This window comes from Pelophylax lessonae, assembly GCF_965119305.1.
Source record: "Pelophylax lessonae genome assembly, contig: HAP1_SCAFFOLD_341, whole genome shotgun sequence".
Lineage (NCBI taxonomy): Eukaryota > Metazoa > Chordata > Amphibia > Anura > Ranidae > Pelophylax > Pelophylax lessonae.
This window is the reverse complement of record NW_028120003.1, coordinates 172,349-187,000: the sequence shown is the minus strand read 5'-3', so window position 1 is coordinate 187,000 and position 14,652 is coordinate 172,349. Positions and strand designations below refer to the sequence as shown.

At 43.8% G+C, this 14,652-nt stretch overlaps 2 protein-coding genes across 2 annotated transcripts in view; both read right to left on the bottom strand.

Moving 5' to 3' along the window:
- Positions 1-861: 861 nt before the first annotated feature.
- On the bottom strand, positions 862-2,666 carry LOC309543756 (uncharacterized protein; the record flags this gene model as incomplete). The annotated part of the gene is made up of 2 exons (XM_082276196.1): positions 862-1,489; positions 2,653-2,666. The coding sequence occupies 2 exons, from the start codon at positions 2,664-2,666 to the stop codon at positions 862-864; spliced, it is 642 nt and encodes a 213-aa protein (XP_082132322.1).
- Positions 2,667-4,715: 2,049 nt separating this feature from the next.
- Positions 4,716-14,652, bottom strand: part of LOC309543757 (uncharacterized protein) — a 116,222-nt gene continuing 106,285 nt past the window's right edge. The window contains exons 13-14 of the mRNA XM_082276197.1: positions 5,049-5,177; positions 4,716-4,848 (exon numbers count right to left, since the gene is read on the bottom strand). Of these exons, the coding sequence (XP_082132323.1) occupies positions 5,098-5,177 (80 nt within the window). The 3' untranslated portion in view covers positions 4,716-4,848; positions 5,049-5,097. The remainder of the gene's footprint in view (positions 4,849-5,048; positions 5,178-14,652) is intronic.

Here is a 14,652-nt window from a genome sequence, read left to right as displayed (position 1 = left end):
AATGTCACGTCCGGTTATGTGTCGGTTATCTAGGCTCAGGCCTTCCACGTGCTGAATGATCACAGGAATTACTGCTGGGGGCTGGGAACCATCACGGCCGGGATCCTCACTGACCGACGTTTACACCAATCAAATCTCTTCCTGCGGCTGAACGTCTCATCACCTTACTGTGCTTGAAGTCTTCTGTAGATATCTGCGGGTTTTACACTTTCCTTCACAAGAACCTCCATCACCACACGCTGTTCCACGCAGGCACTAACACTGTTATCTGCCATCCTGAATAACGCTCCCTGGACTGCCCGCCACATGTGCGCCCCCCATTAGTAATAGGACACACTTACCACTTACTACTGCATGTAGGACTGCCATGCTACCACCCCTTTCTATACCTGTAAAATGAAAAGTCCTGGTTTGACTTGAATGTCCCTCATAGCGCAATACCGCATTATGGCCACTAGATAGAGCCAAGGAAATCAGTGTATGAAATAAAATACATCCAATATTCATCATGGCTGGGAGCATGCCGGTCACATTCATTCAACTAAACAGACCTCGAAGTGTAAAATCTTACACCACAAAATGTACTCAGTCAATGAAAGGTAAGGACTCCATTTTTATTTTTCTACTGCTATCAAAGGCCAACACGGGACAACACATCCATGTCTTTGGTGATCTCTGATCTTCTTATGAAGTGTTTCTTACATTATGAAGATCAGCCATGGAGTATATCTGAGGTGTATATCAGGGTGTGCTTCTTCCACACATGAGAGCTGTGATGTCCAGCAACATTCATATAGAAGTAATTTTCTGCACTCAGGCACTGAGTACAGGAAGACAGGACTTCAATGAGGAACAATTCCCTCACTCAGGACAGGAATGTGGCTTCTCTGCTGCGTGACATCTCTGATGTCTGTAAAGATTGGACTTATCTGAAAAACATTTCCCGCACTCAGGACAGGAATATGGCTTCTCTCTCGTGTGAGATCTCTGATGTCTGTTAAGACTGGACTTCTGTGGAAAACATTTCCCACACTCAGGACAGGAGTAGGGCTTCTCACCTGTGTGAGATCTCTGATGTGTGTAAAGACTGGACTTCTGTGAAAAACATTTCCCACACTCAGGGCAGGAATACGGCTTCTCCCCTGTGTGAGATCTCTGATGTTTGTAAAGAACAGACTTCTGTGAAAAACATTTCCCACAATCAGGACAGGAATAGGGCTTCTCCCCCGTGTGAGATCTCTGATGTGTGTAAAGATCAGACTTCTGTGAAAAACATTTCCCGCACTCAGGACAGGAATTCAGCTTTTCCCCTGTGTGAAACATCTGATGACTGTAAAGCCTGGACTTCTCTGAAAAACACTTCCCACACTCAGGACAGGAATATGGCTTCTCTCCTCTGTGAAACCTCTGATGTCTGTGAAGATTGGACTTCAATGAAAAACATTTCCTGCACTCTGGACAAGAATACGGCTTCTCACCTGTGTGAGATCTTTTATGGACATTAAGTTCACATTTAAAATGGAAACACTTCCCACACTCAGGACAGGAATACGGCTTCTCCCCCGTGTGAGATTTCTGATGTGTGTAAAGATTGGCTTTTTGTGAAAAACATTTCCCGCATTCAGAACAGGAATATGGTTTTTCTTTTGTGTGAGATTGTTTATGTTTTACAAGTTCTGATTTTTCTAAAAAACACTTCTCGCACTCGGTACAGGAAAACCTCTTATCTGTTAGAAGGACGGCATCATCCCTCAGAGTCTGAGGTTCCTCAGGATAAGAGGAATACGATGGTCCGGCACCGTCCCTCACAGTCTGAGATTCCTCAGGATAAGAGGAATACGATGGCCCGGCACTGTCCCTCACAGTCTGAGGTTCCTCAGGATAAGAGGAATACGATGGTCCGGCACCGTCCCTCACAGTCTGAGGTTCCTCAGGATAAGAGGAATACGATGGTCCATCGACACTGTGTGGTGCCGGATGGACATTTGAGGTAGCCGGGTTTTCTCCTGGACTATACTGTTTGATGTCCTCATCTTCTACTTTACATTCTGGAGACAAAGTGAGACAATCCTCTGAGGTTTTCCTCATCTCACGTCCATGTACTAAAATAGAGATAAAAAGAGTATTACTAGACATCAGCAGATTGGTTCCCCTAAACCAGGACTCCGCCCACATCAGGCAGCTTTGTCTCTGAGGATCTTACTATTCCCCCTCAATATAACTAGTAAATGGGTCCTCTGATCTCCTACCAGTTAATTTCTTTATTCATGGACCTTAGTGAGAGAGTGAGGAAACAACGAGAACTGTCTTTTATAGGAGTGACAGTGATGAGGGGACGAGTGTCCCCACCCCCTCTATCACTCATTGCCATCTTCCCAACACAAGAAGTCCCGCACTTCCTTATTTAGTCCATGATGTAGTCAGGAATAACAGCGGGGCTGAGCCCCACCAGAGGTCAGAGAGTGAGAATGGGGGGAGAACAACCAAGATGAAGACCGGACTGATCCTTAAAGAGGTTGTAAACCCCCCAAAATGTTTCTTTTTCTTTTTGCAACCTGCAAGACAAACACATAATGAGCTAGTATGCATCGCATACTAGCTCATTATGAAATACTTACCTCAGAACGAGCCCCCGCCATGCTGCCTGCTTACCTGTATGACGACATTTCCAGTCGCTCGTCTTCCAGGATCGCGGCATCCAGCCATCTGATTGGCCGGAGCCGGGGTGACATCACTCCCGCGCACATGCGCGGGAGCCGACGGTCATGGCACGGAGCTCTGAAGGAACGGCACGAGCGGCCGTTCCTTCATAGCGCATGCACCAGTGACGTCACTGGCTGCATGTAGGGTAAATATCTCCTAAACGGTACATGTTTAGGAGATATTTACAGTACATATAGGTAAGCCTTATCATAGGATCACCTATAGGTACAAGTTACAGAGGAGGGTTTACTTCCTCTTGAAGACAGTCATCATTCAGTTTTTGACTCCTCCCTCATTATCACTTTCTGTTTAAGGTTCCAAAGTTTGAGGATGTTATCACATTATTATTAACATGTAAAAGTCTGTCCTCCAATCAAATCATCAGATATAAAATGTCCAGCTGGTAGAAAATAGGAGCAAAAGAAATAAGGCCTATGTAATGTACAACTTATTATACAGTATAAGATACAACAGTTATATCTGTACAGTATCAGAACCATGTAATGTACAACACAGAGTATATAATGTAGGAGTCAGGACTAGGAATGGGCCAAACACCCCTGTTTAGTTCACAGCAGAACTCCTGAACAGGGGAAATGTTCTAACCCAAACTGAAAACCCCACTGAAGTCCATGGGAGCCAAACAAAGCACTTTGTCCCCATGTTGATAGAAACAAGGGCCTCTTTCCAACAACCCTGGGCTGTGGTTGTCAGGGTCTGCAGGCGGGGGGCTTATCGTAATTTGGATGCCCCCTTTAACAAGGGGGCCTCCAGATCCTGGCCCCCCTATGTAAATGGGTATCAGGTACATAGTACCCCTACCCATTCACCATAATAGTGTCAAAAAAAGTAATAAACACAAGAGACAGTTTTTGACCCATTCTTTATTAAAAATCAAAAAAATAAATAGTTTCCCTCGATGTAAATCCATCGTCAATCATGATGCTCGCTGGACCCGAAAATGAAAAATGTTCTTGCCTCCTGGGAGGCCTCCCGCCATCTGCCTGCTTTGACATTCCTTTTAAAGGCAAGAGGCGGGGTCATATGGCTTTGTCATCCAGTGACATCGCCCCTTCTGACATCACATGGCCAGCATACACCAGTTAGTGACGTCAGGTGGTAGAGCCACTAGGTGACGATAAGCCCCCACCTGCAGACCCTGACAACCACAGCCTAGGGTTGTCGGGAAGAGACCCATAATCAGTGGAAGCCTAATTGTTTACATGAGACAAGTTGCAGAGGTCCCACACCACTGCCTCCCATCTCCTGAGACTGCACTCAGTGACTTGGGTCTGAGACTATACAGACATATCCCTCCACCCGGCACACCCAGCAGATAATAGAGCAAGTAACCCCGGGAGAATTGTTTTGGCAGAGACCTTACTAGACCCGAGTATGAGGCAGAAGACCCAATGCACATACCTCAGGTGCCTAGGTCTAGTAACGTCTATGGTGAAAATGAACATTTTGCTGCCAGCTGAACCCCAGAATCTCCATAAATCCAGTCTAGATACATAAATTGTGTCTGCAGCACAGAGAAGGAAGATTATCCGAGAGAAATACAGGAATACAGGACGGGGAACACAGCTCAGGAAAGTGTCCAGGGTATTACAGGCTGATATCACCCAGTCCCCGCCCTACTCTGGACCAATCAGTGATCAGTATGGGTGGAGGAATGTATTTAGTGTTAATGACCCACCTGTGCTGATCTCTGTAGGAGTGTCCTCCTCTATAAATGTCCCCGTTATTCCATCCTCCTCCATAGACTGCTGATCATCCCTCACATACCTCTCTTCTTCTTCTGCTTTAACCTCAACTTTTATATCTATCAGATCTTCACCCTAAACCAAGGAAATTATACAAAAGATAATTTGTGAAAAGGGTTAATCTTGTGATATCAGATATTGTAAAAAATAAAAAAATTCACTCACTGCCTCCATGAGTCCCATGTTCTATACACATCCCTTGTCTGTTACTGGATAATGTCCCAGAATTCCCAGCACCGCTCACCTCCCCTGTCAGCAGCTCCATCATCTTCTTGGTGACTTCTAGAATCTTCTGCATGTTGTGTCTCTCAGGTTTTAGGGAGTCACATGGAGGCACTGTGATGGTCATATGATCACCTGACTTCAGAAGAGGAAATATCTGTATTGAGGAACCAATAGGAATATCATGTTAGAATCCCAGAATTTTCCTCACCTCTCCGGTCAGGTCTGTGTTTTATTAATAGAGATAAGAGTGATGTCATGTGACCTCCCAGAATCCCCCTCACCTCTCCGGTCAGGTCTGTGTTTTATTAATAGAGATAAGAGTGATGTCATGTGACCTCCCAGAATCCTCCTCACCTCTCCGGTCAGCAGGTAGATGATCTCCAGGGTGAGGTTTAGTATCTTCTCAGTCATGTGACTCCGGTCCTCCTCCATCCTCATTGGTGCCATCATTTGATCTATACAGGTCTCCTTGTAGACGGATAACTTTGGGAAATGAAAGTAAGAATTAATTGGATGGTATTGGTCACACAATAATAGGATGTGGATGTGTGGAGATGTGGGGGGGGGGGATAATAGGAGGATTGCTGTACATTTAACCACCTCAAAACTGAGCTTTCAGCGCTCTTGAATGAGAGTTACTTAGTCATGCAACACTCTTCCCAAATGTAATTTGTATCGTTTTATATTTTTTTGTTAAAAAAAACCCACATTTTTGTCTGTTATAAAATGTTGCAAATAAATAATCTTCTTCATAAATTTAGGGAAAAACTGTATTCTGCTACACTTCTTAGATAAAAATAACCCAAATCCATTTATAATATTTAGTCTGTAGGAAAATTAGAGCCCACAAACCATGGGATATACAGTGCTCAGCATAAATGAGTACACCCTTTTTGAATCTCAATATCTCAATGAACACAAGAACAATTTCCAACATTGTGATAAAACTGAGTTCTATAGAACATTTGTTTGGCTCATTACATGAAAGTAAGGATAGAACTTAGATTACACAATATTTAGTTTTGCTCAAATTAGTTGATGCAAAAATGAACACACCCCACAACAAAAACTCCTCCATCTAGTATTTTTTATGACCTCCATGATTTGTAAGGACAGCACCAAGTCTTCTAGGCATGGAATGAACGGCCACATATTTCAACATCAATCTTTTTCCATTCTTCAAGAACAACCTCTCTTAGAGCCTGGATGCTGGATGGAGAGCGATGTTCGTCTCTCTTGAATTCCCCATAGGTGTTCCCCGATTGGGTTCAGATCAGGAGACTTACTTGGCCACTGAATCACTTTCTCCCGGTTCTTCTTCAGAAATGCAACAGTGACCTTAGATGTGTGTTTTGGATCATTGTCGTGTTGGAAAAGTGTGTGACAACCAAGGGCACGGAGTGATGGTAGCATCTTCTCTTTCAATATAGAGCAGTACATCTATGAATTCATGTTTGTGACACTATTAATGAAATGCAGCTCCCCGACACCAGCAGCACTCATGCAGCCTCACAGAAGGACACTGCCACCACCATGTTTCACTCTAGACACCATGCATTTTTCTTTTACTCCTCACCTTTGGAATGCCATACAGTTTTGAAGCCATCAGTTCCAAAAACATTTATCTTGGTCTCATCACTCCAGAGTACACAGTCCCGGTAGTCTTCTTATTTTTCACCCTGGAAAATTTTAAGGTGGGCTAAAGCCCATGCTTCCTTCATGGGCGACACCCATTCATGCCATTCCTCTGCAGAGTATGCCGTATTGTGTCATGGGAAACAATCACCCCAGTTTGGTTTCTACTTCTTTATCTAACTGCAATGAGCTTGCATGGCCATTTTCTCCAACCCTACTCATCAGAAGACGCTACTTTGGAGGTGATAACTTCCGTGGACGGCCTGGACGTCACTGTGAGATGGTTGCAGTTCCATTTTTGCATCGCTTTTGCTACATAATTCTGACTGATAAGTAAAGCTTTGATGATCTTCTTGTAGCCTTCACCTTTCTTGTGTAAAGAAATGATTTTCTTTCTCAAGTCTTCTGACATTTCTCTTTCACGTGGTGCCATTGCTGACACCATGAAATGGGAGGGGTTTAGTGTTGAGCGAACACGGACTGTATTATTTGGGTTCGTACCGAATAATTGGATTTTTGTTACCCGGACACGGACCCGAAAACTTTACTGTATGTTCGGGTTTAAAATCCGTGTTTGGTCATTTTATTTCCGGGTTTGTATGTAATGGCGCGCTTTTAATGGCGGGCTTTCAACAGCCAATCAACAAGCGTTTAACTGGTGTGCGCCATCACAGCCATGCCTACTAATGTATTAGTAGCTGTGATTGGCCATCTGAAGCATGTGACCAAGTCTTTATAAGTTCGAGAGCCCCAGCGCGCCGCGTCATTCTGCTGTAGTTTAGGGACAGAGCACACATCATACGTGCTGGCTGCTGATTAGGGACAGACAGTGATTCTGTGAAAAATTGTGTCCGAAAAGAATGCAGGGACAGGTCGGAGTGCAGGCAGGGAGAGTTATTAGAGCATTTTAGGGCGAGGCTGGAGATTAGGCAGGGTCAGTGTTCTACATCGATTTTGCTGTGTGGGGGGTTGTGCAGTGAATGATCTTATTGAGCATATTAGGGCCAGGCTGGAGATTAGGCAGGGACAGTCTACATCGATTTTGCTGTGTGGGGGGTGGTGCAGTGAACAATCTTTTTGCCCTCACTTGAGCCCACTGAGGAGGAGGGAGAAAAAAATCTATTTTTATCAGTCTGTTGTGTGCAGCGTTCAGCTATATTTCACTACAGATTGCTGTTCTAATCTGCTATTAAAACATTAATTTAAAGGGGAATTTTTTTAAGAGCACTTGCCATGCTCTTAACTACATTTTGCTGCCATTTGCAGCACTCTAGCCCTTTCCATTGTTTTTTTAGAGCCATTTTAGTGCCTGAAAGTTCGGGTCCCCATTGACTTCAATGGGGTTCGGTGTCCGGGTAAAGTTCAGAAAAAGTCCGGGACACGGACCCGGACTTTTTTTTCAAGTTCGGCCGAACCCGCCAAACACGGACATCCAGGTGTCTGCTCAACTCTAGAGGGGTTTTCTTTGTAAGTAACGCCCTTTTATAATCAACTGTCTGCTGGTTTAATATACAATTACACTCACCTATAGGTGAATTCTTGTTAATTAGGATTTTATTGTGTAAAATTTAGCTTTGCTCTTAAGACTTTCATTGGGGTGTATTCATTTTTGTAACATGGTCTTGAATGAATATGTTAGGAAAAATACTTTTTTGTGTGCGATTAACAAATCTTGGTTGCAATCAATGGACCGCATTTGTGGGAGTATTTTGTAGTATAATGTCCCATAGAAAATGTTGATTCTGGAAAGTAAAATGCCAGAACAGTACAAATACCTCCGAAAATTACCCCTTTTTGGAAAGTAGACAGTTCAAGTTATTTAATATGAGGTATGATGAGTTTTTTGAAGCTATAATTTTTTGTCACAATTTTTTTTTTAAATGAAGAAATTATTTATTTTTTCAAAAGGTTTCTATTTAACACGTTATTTCTCACACACAGCATAGGCATACTTAGAATTACACCCTAAAACACATTCTGCTATGCCTCCCAAATATGAGGGCACCACATATATGCCTAGATGGACTACCTATCACATTTTTGAGGCCCTGGAGCAACAGGACAATGGAAACACCAACAAAATGACCTCACTTTGGAAAGTAATCACCCCCAGATATTTTCTGAAAGGCATAGTGAGTTTTTAAAAAATTTCATTTTTTTGCCAGAAGGTTTTGGAAAATGCAGAAAAGAAAATGAAAATGTATTTTTTTTACACAAACTTGTCAGTTATATGAGATATTTCTTACACACAGCATGGGCATACTGAGAATTACACCCCAAAACACATTATGCTACTCCTTCTGAGTATGGCGATACCACATGTATGAGACTTTTTCACTGTCTGAACTGATTATATACCAGACATTGGGCTCATTTCACTAAGCGGTATAAAATACCGCTTAGCGTTTTTTCACTTTTTTTTGCAATTCACTAAAAAAATGCAACTAAAATACAGCATGAGCTATTTTATTAGGTGATGAAGTATTTTAGTAGTTACAGCTTGTGGTACTTTAACGCTGGTGGTAGCCAGCGTCCTTAACAAGCAGTAAAGCACTTGTTGTTAATGAGTGGGCAGCCATCGGCGTCCTTAAAGTGGAGTTCCACCCTAATTTAATACTTACCTCCATCTTCTCGCTCTGGGTCACCTGAAAAAGAAATGGATAATCGCATATTTTTTTTTTTTTTCACTTACCTCGTAGTGAAGAAAATATACTTACCTTACTTCCTTCTTCCTCCTTCCTCGGCCGCGGCCCGTCGTCACTTCCTGGCTCTGCAATGATTCCTGGGAGCTGAACGTCATCGCTCCCAGGAATCATTGCACCTGCACCGGCCCCGACGTCAGTTCCGGGTCGCGCGCGTCATCCCCTTCTAAACAGCTTCTGGGCATGCCCAGAAGCTGTGGAGGGATAAAGCGCGCGCACCGGAAGTGACGGCGGGGCCAGCGCAGGGCGTCGTGGGACCGAAGAAGGCGGAAGAAGACGCCGAAGGGGATCTCGCTGGCTTCAAGCTGCCCACATCTGAGATGGCAGCGCTGGACAAGACGTTTTCATGGTAAGTATTTGTCCTAACAGGTAAGTGCAACCCGGGACAGATCAGAGGCTAGCCATTGTGGAATGCACTAGCCCTGACTGTCCCGGGGGTATTTAAAAAAAAAAAAAAATCCAGGGTGGAACTCCGCTTTAACAACCAGTAACTGTCAAGGTTGTTAATGATTGGGTGGCTGCCATGTTTTTAACAACTATGAATCGTCTGCTGTCAGCGGGATTCCCCACTGAGAGCAAATTATAAACAAAAGAATTGCCAGCATTTAAAAATTAGGAAAGAAAACAGCATGGGGTCCCCAATCCATTCTAAGCCCTCTTGACTGTGGCATGCTTGTCAGTGATGTCATAAAAGGGCCGGGTCACCCAATGATTTCCTTCAAGTGTCAGTGTGAGTCAGGTTTTTTTTTTTTTTGGGGGCGGATTTTCCGCATTTTCGTGATCGAGGTTGGATCTACTTCAGGAAGACATTTATTTTTTTTGGACGGGAAGGGGGTTGAATAAAGGACTTGTCAAAAACTGGCTGTGTGTGATTTTACTAAATGTAACTCATTTTCTGGTGAATAAGTAGGGTTACTACTGTATGTAAAAGGAACACAGGCACCACTCTAAGTGTAATAAGAAGGTTTAATATGAATAAAAATCTCATCCTGAACTGCTCTACCGGACAGACGGACAACTATGATTTACACCACATGCTTTTTACATATGCTCGTTTGTGAGTATTCTGGTGTATGAGATTTTTATTCATATTAAACCTTCTTATTACACTTCGAGTGGTGCCTGTGTTCCTTTTGCAGCTGCCTTCAAGGTTCTTCTTACTTGTCATCAGAGCAGCCCTCGGTGTAAATGAAGACTTTATATATGGACTATCTCTCATAGGTTTATATCTGATATTGATATGTTGTACTTGTTTTTAGTGTGGTAACTGTTGGTCAAGCTGAAAAATCTATTTTGATTCCCATCTGGACATCTCTTTGATAAAATTGCCCCTCAATCCAGGATCACCATCCCATCCCCCCAAAATCCAGTCCCTTTCAGACTCCCATTGTGAGACTGGTCATATAGTGTCTCTGGAGGGGGCGCTGATCATTCCCGTGTAAAATCTTACAGAAATCTTCCCTAATCCCAACCTTTATCATTTCATTCCCCCCACATACAATGTCTGGAACCGGCATTTACTGACACCAATTACTCCCCTCGTGGTACAGACCATAAATTCCCTCATTGTAATATACGGATTATTCTACATTTCCACACTATATATGTGTGTATCATCATCTGCTGGAGATAAAAGACATCACAGTGACTATGGAGGAAGAGGACGGACATGACGGGGGGAGGGGGGGTTACTGGGTGTAAATAGAAAATAAGATCCTATTACCTCCTCTGCTGCCACTTCGAGCAACGTCTCCGCTCTACTTCCTCCCGAGTCACCTCTCACCCGGAACTTCCTGTCTGTATCTGACATCACTTCCTGTCTTCCATAGAGACTTCCTGTATAGGCAGATGTGAGGTGACCACCTTGTGGAGCTCAGAGAAACTGTAGTCCTGAGAAACGTCTGGTAGTGTGAACACGGCCTTGTGCTGTGTGTGTATGTACTGTATATCCTTATAGATGGGTCATCTCCACTCCCACCAAGGGGGAGAGAAATATATTACTGCTTGGGGGAGACATTTTGGCACCTTTGATTTTGCAGTAAAATTGATTGCAGATTTAGTCATGTAGAACATCTGTTATATGGATACAAAGAACCCCAGCCGAGAGTAAAGGGTGGAAATGGCTCCTGATCCCCAGATTTGGGCAATTATGTCACCAATATAAATGGGGAAAAACCTACGCTATGTGTAACAACTCAAATACCTACAAAAATAACTTCTACCGGACTGCTGCTGTAACAAAGGTAAGAATTCCCTTTATCAACTAGAAGAGTATTATGTGTCACAGCGCTGTCCTATTGTGTGTGCACATAAATTATCACAAATACACTAAAATATGTGGATACATTCATATATATATATAAAGTGCTAGGGACTCAAAATAATATTCTCTGCAGATCTACGGCTTCCACTTTACACCTACTTCATTTATCTTATGGTGTTGATCAATAAATGTTGTTAACTGATCCATGTGCAAATTCATATACAACATAAAGTGCTTTGTGCTCAAGATGCTGTTCCCTGCAGATCAACTGCTTCCACTTTGCACCTATTTCATTAATCTTATAATATTTGTTGCTATAATAAATAAAGTGAAAATCTGTGCAAATTCATGTAATCATACAATATTGTGTGCTCAATATAGTGTTCTCTGCAAGTCCACTGCTTACACTTTGCATCTACTTCAATTAAATTCTGTTGCTCAAAATAAATGTCCACAAATGAATGAAAAGTTGATAAGGTGTGAAAGTTCTCCGTGCTCCAAACTGTGCCAGCTGTAGTGTAGCCACACCTTCTTCCACCTCTTACACACGTGATGGTGAGGGCGCCCCCTTAGTAGTGCTTCCCCACTCACCAGAGCAATATGACTCCCAGCTTTTCAGCTACCATCCTTCACACTCTCCTCACCTCCGATGGCAAAGGAACTGGATCCTCCTCGCTCACTCCTGCAAGTCTGCTGCGCTTTCTGTCAGGCTCCCGCCTAGACTCGGCTTCCTCCTCCGACCGCTGTTCCAGCAGGAGCTCCGCCTCTTCATACACACTCAGGGAGGAGAGAAAGGGGAAGGATATACAGTACATACACACACAGCACAAGGCCGTGTTCACACTACCAGACGTTTCTCAGGGCTGCAGTTCCTCTGAGCTCCACAAGGTGGTGATCTTACTTCTACCCAGACAGGAAGTCTCTATGGAATACAGACAGGAAGTCTCCATGGAATACAGACAGGAAGTGATGTCAAGTACAGGCAGGACGTTCCATTTAGTAGGCGTAGAGAGAAGACAAAGCAGGATCTGGGGGCAGAGGAGGTAATACGTAGATTAACCCCTTTAGGGGGATCAGTTAATGATTCCTATATCTTGCTACATAAAGCTGACCATACATGGTTCAGTTTATCGTTCAGCCAATGGACTAAGAGGAAAAAAACAGGCAATTCCCCAATCCACACATTGGAGGGGGATGGGGGAATCCTCCCCACTGCACTATTGTATTCTGACAATGGGGGGCACTCCTCCGCTCTCAGAATACACAGATCAGTGATGAAGCTATTGGCTGCAGTCGCTGATGGAGTGACTTTTATCCGGCAGTGACCACACATGGATGGAAATGTGACCGATCCCTGCTGAACCAGCTGAATTTCCATGTATCTATGGTCACCTTAAGTGACTTCCTCCCCTCCCCCTCATCTCCTTCATTATGTAAGTCATGCTGACATAATCTCCCATTGGCTGAGCAATATTCTCATTTGTCTCTGAGCTCCTTCTTGCTATTCCTCGTCCTGCCTGTTGTTTCCTTGGATTGATTTTCTGTGTAGTGACCCCGGCTTCATCTCTTGGATGCACTCGTCTGTTGCTTGTCCTGACCTTTATCCTGATTCCTGGATCTCCGCCTCGTCCCTCCTCCATATCCTCTTACACAGCTTTTCTCCACACCGGCAGTGACCCTGGGGGGTGGAAACTTGGCACCAGCACGCAGCAAAATCCATCCCCACCATTAGAAGCTCTGGAGAAAATTGTCTGCTATTTAAACTCCGTTCCTCCGCACGTCACCTGCTCACATGAGAGATTACTTTCACACTTTCCTGACAGATTTCTGTATGGTAAAGGTCAAAGTTCACTCTTCAGTTTAGGAGAAGTGGGAGGCACCCGGGAGCAATGATTTGGTTTGTACAGGAGCCTCATATAGAGGGCCCCTCAAATATTCCCATCCAAATGTCCATCCATCCAGAGTCTATATGTCCGATGATATTACTCTGACCTCACATACCCCCCCCCCCCCCCGTTCAATTTCCCTCCATGTGGCTTTTTTTTTTCTCATGCCCTTAGGATGTGGGCGGTCCCTTGGCATCCTCACTAGCAAAGTGGGACTGTTGGTCCTGCGTTGTATGTAATGATGTCCGAATGCGTGCAACAAGCTTTTACCCTGCACAGTGTGGGGGTCCTGTGTGGGTAAATTATACCTCAGTCTAAAGTAGGGCTTTAATCAAATGGAAACCTGAATGGTGAGGTGAGGAGGATTCTGGGAATTTCATTTGATTTTACTATTTGTGTTCAGATCTAGAGTTTTCCTCCTGTGAAGTCTGGAGATCATATGACCATCACATTGCCTCCACCTCCCTCCCTGATAGAATAGAGAAATACAAAGAAGATTCTAGAAGTCACCAGAGAGATCATGGAGGAGAGGTGAGCGGTGCTGGGAATTCTGGGACATTATCCAGTAACAGACAAGGGATGTGTCTGGATGGTGACTGTATCATTGTGAGTGTCAGGTTCCTATAAGGTGTCAGGATGTCACTGTCTATTTCTCCATGGAGGAGTGGGAGTATTTAGAAGGACACAAGGATCTCTACAAGGACGTCATGATGGAGAATCAGCCGCCCCTCACATCACCGGGTAAGAGGAGACTTTATTGTAAAGGAGAGAGCAGTACGGAGGCTCCACCTAGATCCCCCATCATCTGATAAACACATAGAAACAATGTATTCAGTCAGTGTGTGTGTTTCCTACAGATAGATCCAGTAATGGGAACCCACCAGAGAGATGTCCCCGTCCTCTGTATTCCCGGGATTCCACACAGGAAGGTCACACCATCCCTCACCATCATCAGGTAGATGAGGAACAATCACTGATAGTATCATTAGGATCTGTACATTATCTGCATTGTTACCATTGATGTCATTTTTATTATATATTCAGAGTGGAAACCTGAGAGATTCTAAAGTTGGAGTTAAAGAAGAGATAAAAGAGGAGGATGATGAGGATGGGGTGATGAAGGAGTCAGAGTTTCTAAAGGAACACAAAGATCTGTACCAGGACACCATGGTGGAGTCATCCAGCTACAGAAACCCACCAGAGAGATGTCCCCGTCCTCTGTATTCCCGGGATTCCACACAGGAAGGTCACACCATCCCTCACCATCATCAGGTAGATGATTGTCAATGATTGGTAGTTCTGATTTATATACAGTATGTTTGTTACAATGAATGTTTTATTATTTATTCAGAGTGGAAACCTTGGGGATGATAATATTGATGTTAAAGAAGAGTATAAAGAGGAGGATGAGGAGTATGGAGTGATGGAGGAGTTTTCAGAAGGACACAAGGATATGATGGAGCCACCTAATA